Source organism: Xyrauchen texanus, chromosome 28 (assembly GCF_025860055.1).
Source record: "Xyrauchen texanus isolate HMW12.3.18 chromosome 28, RBS_HiC_50CHRs, whole genome shotgun sequence".
Lineage (NCBI taxonomy): Eukaryota > Metazoa > Chordata > Actinopteri > Cypriniformes > Catostomidae > Xyrauchen > Xyrauchen texanus.
The window spans coordinates 1,254,777-1,264,776 of record NC_068303.1 but is presented as its reverse complement, the minus strand read 5'-3'; the positions used below and the strand labels follow the sequence as shown (position 1 = coordinate 1,264,776).

General features: G+C 40.4%; 1 protein-coding gene across 2 annotated transcripts in view; it reads left to right on the top strand.

Moving 5' to 3' along the window:
- LOC127621874 (serine/threonine-protein phosphatase 2A 56 kDa regulatory subunit gamma isoform-like) overlaps positions 1 to 5,010 on the top strand; it is a 50,979-nt gene extending 45,969 nt beyond the window's left edge. For both annotated transcript variants that reach the window (XM_052095657.1, XM_052095656.1), the window contains 4 exons: positions 651 to 752; positions 829 to 901; positions 1,201 to 1,317; positions 3,016 to 5,010. In XM_052095657.1, the coding sequence (XP_051951617.1) occupies positions 651 to 752; positions 829 to 901; positions 1,201 to 1,317; positions 3,016 to 3,150 (427 nt within the window). In that variant the 3' untranslated portion in view covers positions 3,151 to 5,010. The remainder of the gene's footprint in view (positions 1 to 650; positions 753 to 828; positions 902 to 1,200; positions 1,318 to 3,015) is intronic.
- The last annotated feature ends 4,990 nt before the right edge of the window (positions 5,011 to 10,000 follow it).

Sequence of the window (10,000 nt, the reverse complement as noted above, 5' to 3'; positions counted from 1 at the left end):
AGGGCCAAATTATTATGACCAGACGACTGGGTCAGAGCATCTCTGAAACGGCTTGTGTGGTACTCCCAGTCAGCAGTGGTGAGTACCTACCGACAGTGGTCCGAGGAGGGACAAACCACAAACCGGTGCCCGAGTGTTGGGCGCCCAAGGTTCATCAATGCACGAGGGCAACAAAGGCTATCCCGTCTGGTCCGAACCGACAGAATGTCTACTGTCGCACAAGTCACAGAACATTCGTATGATGGTTACGGGAGGAATGTGTCACAACACACAGTGCATCGAACCCCGCTGCGTTGCTGCAGACCATTCAGAGTGCCCATGATGACCACTGTCCACCATCGAGAGTGTCGGAGCTGGACCTTGGAGCAGTGGAAGAAGGTCGCCTAAACATCATACCTAAACACATTACACCTTCAGGAGTCTTGTAGAGTCCATGCCTTGGCGGGTTGGCACTGTTTTGGTGGCATGCGGAGGACCAACAGCATATTAGGCAGGTGGTCATAATGTTTTGGCTCAGTGTATTTTAATGATTTAAATATGTGCACGTTAAATTGCAACGAGTGTAAGAAGCGTGCACTGCTCCATGCAATCAGTGTCTGTGTGTGTCATCAGTCTGATGTTGTGATCAATAATGAATCTCTTGTTGTCAGGACGATTCATGGTCTGATCTATAACGCGCTGAAGTTGTTTATGGAGATGAATCAGAAGTTGTTTGACGACTGCACGCAACAGTTCAGAGCCGAGAAGAACAAGTATGATACTTTTCATATGTTGATCGTTGTTTTCTCCATTGTGTCACTAAATAGTTTCTGTCTCTGTGAACATTAGAGAGAAAGCGAAGTGGAAAGAGCGCGAGGAGGCGTGGATAAAGATCGAGAGTCTCGCCAAATCAAACCCGCAGGTAACGGCTCCGATACGGTGCAGTATTACTCACGTGGACACGCTAAACATGTGTCAATCAACCTCTCAAGAACACTCTAGAAACATTCTCCATCTCAATGGCTTGCATCATCAGCATTGAATGTATATTATAGACATTAAAGAAATGTTCAGAGTTCAGCTACATGGACATTAAAATGACTTTCAGTGGAGGTCTGTGGGTGTGCAGCAGTTGTCCCATAGACTTCCAATGCAAGTGCAGTTTTGTGCATCATTTTTATCCCTTTAAATGACCCTAAAAATCACTTTTTTATGTTTTAGTTTATGATGTACATTGACTCCGGCAGCCTCGGCAGTCTGATGGATATGGAGACAGACGGACCGATGATCGATGATGTCATGATGCTAAAAAAGACCGTAGTAGAAGAAGCCACTCAGGTAAACAGGATGTCCTCACCTGTTATAAAGGATTAAAATCACTGCGTTTAAATCTGTTAAAGGTTAAATATCATATTTCACGCCAAAATCAAAACAAAGTTATTTGGATTTTTATTTTATTAGTCTTTGTTAATGTTAGTAAAAAAATACTATTGTTCATTGTTTATGTTAGTTCATAGTGCATTAATGTTAACATTCACAACTAAAATTAGTATATGTTGAAATTAACATTTACAGCATTTATTAATCTTGGTTTAATTATTTTACATTGTTGGTTCATGTTAAAAATGTATTCCCATAATTAATATATAAATATATATATATTAAATATCTTAATTGCCATATATATAGTATAATAATTATATAAATAATAATATTTTTATATATATATATATATATATATATATATATATATTAAGTATAATAATTATATAAATAATATGATATATATATTAGTATAATAATGATATTAATATAAATAATATTTTATATATATGTATAATAATTATATAAATAATAATATTTTTATATATATATATATATATATATTTTATTATGGCAGTTTATGAAAATAAACAAATATATTTATTTCTATTAATATATTATATTATACAGTTTTTTTTGTTGGGGTTTTTTTCCCTCGCAATTTCCCAATGCCGTTTACACGACAGCGCTTTCAACTAAAAATGGTAAACGTTTTATGCGTTTTGGCTGTTCGTTTACACGACAACGGCGTTTTGGGGCCTGTTATGCAAACTTTTAAAAACTGGTTTCAAAGTGCACTTTTTGGAAAACTATGTCATTATCGTCTCCGTGTAAACATGCACAAACGATGACATCATGCGCACGCGCATTATGTGTTCAGTCTATAGGCATGCGCGAGATGTTTAAAAACTACAATGGCGGGCGGCAGGACTGTGTTTGTGCTGCTCAAGGTTTTGAGTTTATTGACGCTTCTCCAGGAAAGTAATTGTAGTAATTAATCCTCATCGTCCGTCCAGACAAAATTGCGCGATGCTTTCGCCATCTTCGCTGTTTGTATTCACCGCTCTGTGGAAGAACGCTTATGTTGTTTTGACAACTTTGTCGTCTGTACGTGAAACTTTTCAAAAACGCAAAGGAAAAATGTTTCTGTTTTTAGTACATCGTTGTCGTGTAAACGTACCCTGGTGATCTTATCACGTGACATGTTGAGTGTGTTACCGCGGAGACGTAGCGCATGTGGAGGCTTCACGCTATTCTCCGCGTTATTCACGCACAACTCACCACACGCCCCACCGAGAGGGAGAACCACATTATAGCAACCACGAGGAGGTTACCCCATGTGTCTCTACTCTCCCTAGCAACCGGGCCAATTTGGTTGCTAAGGAGACCCGGCTGGAGTCACTCACCACACCTTGGATTCAAACTCACGACTCCAGGTGTGATAGTCAGCATCAATACTCGCTGAGATACACAGACCCCCGTTATATAATACTGTATATTAAACGGAAACATCTTGTTGATTAGAGAGGTTAACAGAGAATGGCCAGACTGGTTTGAACTGATAAACGGTACTACGGTAACTCGGATAACCACTCTGTATAATTGAAGAATAGCATGTCTTTACTGCTGATGTATCAAAGGCCACTTTATTAAAGTTCATTGCATTGAAAATGCTCAATAATGTTGACCAAGTTGTATTTAAACTGTTTCTAGCTGCACAGAGAACCGCGTAAGGAACGCCCCCTGATGCGACGCAAGTCTGAGCTGCCTCAGGATATCTCCACAGTGAAAGCTCTGGAGACACACCGACGCGCCGAAGACATGATCATTGCCCAGGACGGCCACTAGAGGACCACAAACGCCCAAAACCAGCCCAGTCTTACCCCGCCGCGCAAGAGCCGGCCCCGTACAGCACTGATGCCAGTGGCGCTGGACAAACCCTGGTGTGACACACAAACACGCCCAGTTCTGCCATCCAGAACCGCACCGGTGCCCGTCCAATATCCAGACCCCTAAATCCCCCGCTAGTCATCTCTCCATTCTCCACTCTTTTCTGTATTGTTTTGTTTCTCTGTTTTTAAGATTGTTACGTGCCTGTACCGACTCAATTCAGGCGCTGGGACAGGTCGTTTTTGACAAAGAGCGCTTGGCTGTCGACTGTCCAGAGCGCTCGAGCGATTCTCAGGTTGTTCGGAGGCCGAGAGAACAGCGTTTTAAGGCCAACGTCAAAGCCCGGACGCCACGACGACAGCCAGTCTCAGCTTTCGGCCTCGGTCTTCGGTGGTCCATGTCTGTTTATGCGTGACGTTTCATGTTCCGCTGTGGGAACGGTCGTTTTAGTCTTACCGCTTGACAACGAAAACCGACTGTGTATTGTGCATTCAAAACGTGCTGGTCTGTCTTTCGAATTATTATTATTATTATTAGCCAGCGCAAACACCCCTCCATTGTTTTTTCGGAATAATTTTAAAATTAATAATATTTTTACAGTTGGCAATAAGTTTGTCCAGGTACATATTGGTTGTTCAAACAATGGTGAATGGCCTTATAGTGGCTTTATTGTCGATATGTTTCGTTTTTCCTTACTCGCGGATGGATATACAGTATATTTTAAGCTTTCTAATGGCCGATATTTAACGTAAACGTAGTCTTAACCCAGTTACGCATGCGTTTTTCGACTAAGCCTTTATTTGCGTAGAGTGCCTTTTTAGGAAAACCTAAACAACGTGCTGTCATGCTTAGCAGTGTTACATACATTACATGTTCCATCGGCTAATCCGTTACTTGCTATTTGCACGTTTACTCGCATCCGTCTTAATGGCGTAAAAATGAGCGCTTTTTCGTGGTGGATATTTTGGGACTTGGACAAGCCCAACAAAGGACAGAAACAAACATTTCCTGATAAACTTGAACGACTTTCGCTGTCTGCTTTCATTACGTTTGTTTAATAATGATTTCCTTTAAACCATTGTTTGAACATCCATCCTGTTTCGCCTGACTGGAACGACTCTTTCCGCGTATGTCTGTGACGGGATCTAAAGATTAACCCTAATCTTTTATTTTTATTTTGTATTCTCTGCCCAGATAAACGTGTTGATGTTCGATTTGTAAGTGCACATTTATATAGATATAGATAACACATTATTTTCCTCTAACTTCTGTTATTAATTTAAGTTTCTCCCTCGTATATTTTGAATGTAGTGATAAAATCAAAAAATATATATTCTTAAAATGAGTTTTCCTCACCAGTGTCAATAGAATAACTTTAACTCTTTGTTTTCCAGCTAGAAGCTTCTATTGCGGTTCACTCACAGTTTCTGTTTTGTTCATGAGCGAAAAATAAAACGGCAAAGTGTCCTTTAGTACGCGTACTTTACTAAACGGCTTCATCTGATATTGTACATATTATGTACCGTTATTATCCATCTATTATTGAATGGTAGATCTCTTATTTTGTATAAATTTTCTTGTGTACAGATGAAAACCGTTATTAGCCACTTGCAGACCGTTGGTATTTGACAGCGTTAGAAACGTTTAGAATTTCATTTCTAATGTGTTTTTTTTTAATTTTTTTAATCTCTGTCTCTGCATTCAGCTGTCTGATGAAATCCATCATAAAATAGCCTTCATATGTACTTTTCTCCTATTCTCAAGTGGTATGTCTATATACAGGAAATAAAGAAAACGTGTTTTATATTTTCATCTTAGAACGAACTGTGTGTGCATTTGTGTTTTTATAGTACTACCGATCTTTATGAAAGCTTAATTTGCCGTACGTTGTGTTCAATACAACTTAGCAAAGTATTTAGACGCAAACATTTTTAGTTTTAATGTTTTGTTTAAATGAATGCCTGTCATGCAATTTCAGTATCATTGGGAAAGCGTCTAGAGTTTAACCCTTTTAAGCTCTGATCGGCCCATGAGGAAAAACATTTTAAATAATTGTCAATATTAATAACTGCAGTCTTTAACACACAATAGGTGTCATTTGAAAGATTAGAAGCTCTACTTTCCAATGAATGTAGACCTTATAACCAAAACTGAACAAGTGCTAGAATACAACCAGACTATTAGTTTTACTCACTGACCAAAATATAGCGAGTAATAGTGAAGTATATGTGTTTGACAATTATGCTTGTGTTGGTTATATGACACGTTTTCGCTTATAACTTCACATACAATCTCACATATGATTATTTAGAGTCTGTGATTATCTTTCAAACGAGTCCACACACAAGATAATCAGATGTATAGATCATTAGATAATCCACATGAAGCACAATGTTACATATGACCACCAGGAGATGGCGCCAAATACACGACACAGACTCAATGATGACTCAAATGACACAGAATGAAACTCATGCTTTTGTAACTGGAGCCAGCAGGTGTGTAGCTGTGCAGTGTGTAAACCTCACTCCCCTGGCCTCAAGATCAGCACTAGCGACTGACACTACCTTTAGCCTCCCCGTTAGCATGTCACCTCCCATGCCAGAGAAACTGTTTCAATTCCTGCTCAGAGAGCGTCTAGCAGAACCCGTTACACTTTACTCCAGCAGAGCACATGCACAGCGACTTTGACAGAAATGGCATGAATTCTGAGGTAGTAAACTTTTATGTCAAGATCAAATATGTCGATTTTTGAATGTGAATAGATATTAAATTATCAAGAGGGATAACGTGAGTCTTCTGGAGTTAAGTTAAAGAAAGGAGAGTGATTTTCAAACGCTTGCATACATTTTTGATTAGCAAAACTGTCAGATCTTTCATCTTCAAAGAAATGTTCCAATGAGTTTAATTGAACTTCATTTGAAAACCAGGAGGTTTGAAAGGGTAAGACATTATGTCAAGAACCCCCCCCCCCCAGATTGGGTGCATGCTGAGTGACTCCAGTCAAGTCTCCTTAGCAACCAAATTGTCCCGGTTGCTAGGGAGGGTAGAGTCACATGGGGTAACCTCCTCGTGGTGGTGATTAGTGGTTCTCTCAATGGGGCGTGTGTAGGGCTGGGACGGTTACCGCATTACCGCAATACCGCGGTCACGTGACTCCAACCGCGGGTCTGAGCTTGTCACCATCGTCACCGCAAAAAAACAAAAACAAAAAAAACATTGGCCTGCACATGTGTGCACGTTGTGTCTAATGACATGGATTCGTTGTGTCTAATGACATGGATTATGTCTAATGATATTAGCCTACATGGATTCAAGGTTTTCTAAACAAAACTTATCAAAATATGGAGCAAATCCGACCTTTCGCGAGTTGGGGAGCGCAATGTTCCATGACACATAATAACATTCCATTTGTATTAGAGATGCGCGGATGGGCTATTATTATTTAATCCGCAACCGCATCACAAAACTCATCTGTCCGCACCAACGTTTTTTGATAAATTTTCAAAACCGCATCCGCGGCGCTGACTGTTTTAAGGTCTGAGCGATGCAAGGCGCTGCTGCCGTGAGGCTAGAAAGCTCTTGGCTGTTCTAGAAAGGAGACTGATCCAATGCAGCAAAGATATTTTAAAGGCTAAAGTCCCTAGTAGGCTATAGCCTATTGGCTATGTTGTATCCCCAGAATATCAGCAGTGAAGTCCGCTTCCGATTGGCACAGGGATAAAAATAAATAAATAAATAGTAACGCATCATCGGCAAACCTGACTACTAGGCTACTGTAGCCTAAAATTTTATCATTTTGTTTTGAATTTTGTTTAAAATGCATTTTAAGATTTCTATTTATTTCTCATGTCTGTGAGGCAGTAGGCCTAGCCACGAAGTTTCGGTTCATTTATGAGAGAGCTCACGCAGCAAGAGATCGCATCGGCGCTTCCACGTCCTGCTGCTGATTATATGTCTGCTATATTTGCTTCTTATTTATTAATTCCAGGCAATTAGTTAATGAAACAGTGATTAAAATTAAGATACAATTTATACAAAACGAAATTTTAAGTTAAAGAAAGGCTTTCTACAAAACAAAACTTAATAAAGTGGTCAAAATCATGTCTGACCCATCTTCAATGCGAATGTATCTGAGAATAATCTTAAATAAGGAAATCTATACAGTGATTAGTTCATGCCAAATTACTGCTTGATGAAAATTTGACTATTTAAAATTGTGCTCGTTTTTTTTCTTCGGATGTAGGTGACAATATTTAAAGTCTGTCTATCAAAAGCGACTTCTGATGTGTGCGCCAAAGTCTGTCCGGGGGGGGGGGGGGGACTTCTCTGATCCAATGTAATGTATTTAATGCGGTTTACCGCTATACCGCGGTAATATCTTTCTTTTCAACCGCGGTTAGAAAAAATCCATACCGCCCCAGCCCTAGGCGTGTGGTGAGTTGTGTGTGGATCGTGGAGAGTAGCATGAGCCTCCACATGCTGTGAGTCTCCGCGGTGTCATGCACAACGAGTCACGTGATCAGAAGCGCCGATTGACGTCTCAGATGCAGCGGCAACTGAGACTCGTCCTCCGCCACCTGGATTGAGGCAAGTAACCGCCCCACCACAAGGACCTGGGAATTGGGCATTCCAAAAATGGGATAAAATAAAAAAAGGAAGGCTTTAAGGCTGTCAAGGGTTCCTTTTAATGCCGTCTTTGTCCCTGACCTGTTATAAGTGTTTGTAATACAAAACACAGCTGCTTATAATAATGAGGAATTAACAGAAATGCTATGGACAGTGTCCATTTTCTAACTTGATTTGGTTCTGAAAGAGGTTTTAGCAAATCTAGCAAAAAAGAAAAACGAGAGAGGTCTACTCGAATGCACAAGATCACACTGAAAGGGTAAAAAGGGCGCTCTGCCAAAGCAACTCCACAGATGGAGCACACAACCTCAAGACGCCTGGAAGAACCACAGAACAAGGACAAAAGTCTTTGACTTCAAGATCCATCTTCAAGGAAGCCGAACCCCAGAGGAAGCGCACGAGTCCAAGACTTAGACATCCATCTTCAAAGAAACGGGTAATGCATCTCCGCAATCCACTTTACTGATGCAGGTTATTGTATTGATTTCCCTCCAGAACACATTCACCGTCTTAGCAAAGATAACTGATTGTTACAGTTCAGAGATCAAACGTTCATCCACCGAGACCGTTCAGACAACGGCCAATTAATCAAACGACATTTTCAGGGCGTACGATCAATCGGTTGAAAGTACGCATCGGGCTAAAGGAAAGGAAAATGTACCCTCAGAGTGGAAAACAAAGACCTTTTAATTAAACCTGTGGATAAAGGAGATTAAACTAAATATGTTAATAATTAAACAACATTTACTATTTATATTTCCCCAAATACATTTTCAAGTATTACACAGATACATGGTGCTTTCCCGCTGGCATGCCAGGGTGTTTTTTGGTGGTTGCTAGGGCGTTGCTATGTGGTTGCTAAGGTGTTCTGATTGGTTCTCCGGTCTTTTAGAGATGGCTTGGGTCCATTCTTCACTGTTAATCAATGTCAGTTTCTTTGTTTCATCGTGGGACGGCGTAAAAGTCTGATTGCTTAGAAAAGTAGCGGCTCGGCTCTCGCCAACAAGCCGCATGATCTGAGGTATTATTCACGATTGTAGCCGTGTGGGACGAGTTTTACAACACAAATAAGTGTTTTAATTTGATACAGATCAAACGGCACATTCTGGATACAGCCTGGATGATAATCTACGGTGTCTCAAAGACATCTTTGGATTAATTGGGGGGGTTATGCATGGGCGACATGGGCAGTGCACTCTTGACAGGGGGCTGCACGGGGCGCCCCCCCCCCCCCACCCCCCGGAGGCCATTAATGCACTATAGAATTGGAGGAATGTGTCCATTGGAGGTTATGAACGTTTAGTGACTGATCTTTACATTTCTTGTTCTTTATTGTGCCACAAGATGGAGCCTCAAGACTGCTGATACAGATACAGTCTGTCTTTATAACAAGTTTCCACCATCCAAAGTGATTATCAAAACATAAATCATAGGGTTGTTTTGTCTCGGCTCAGGTGAAGTTCATGTCCGTAAGTAAACAAACAAACCACCACGTTAGGAAAAACGTGTTTCCTGTTTAATTTAATGTTAATGTGGAAAACCGGCAGCTGTACCAGAAAGTCATCCTAAACATTCAGGCATTATGGAAAGTCATTTTGGTGCCTGTATATTTTACAGTATATAACTTAAAGAAATAAGGCAGCCATGCAGCTGCAAACATTTGAGTCAAGTTTAACCAACTTAACAATTCAAGTTGGATCTCAAGCTCATAAATATGAATGATCATGAAGTTCAATAAACTTGCATAAATTCAGGGGATTGTGGGTAGTGTCTTCAGCCACAGTGCTTCTCCAGTGGGCACGCTCAGTAGCCTCACAAGGTCCCCCAGATTGTGACCCATGAACCTTTCCATGACTTTAACAAATGCATAACATCATTAAAGATATGAGTCGAAATCAAAGATTTCAATTCACACATATTTCCTGATTTTCCGTGGTTGAGCCCGACTTTACGGTGCACGACGCTTCAAATAGGGGGTGTCGGAGGGTCTGGGATCAAACTGAGCATGCTCAAAAGCCTGTGTGTTCTCCCTTCACAAGACTTGATATTGTATGTGCTCAGTGTTTAAAAATGTAAGTTGCTCTGACTTAAATGACATTAAAGAAGACTTAAAACAAATCAATTAAGGAAACCATAATTTATGCATTTGGGGGTGACTGTGGGGATCGAACCAGCAACC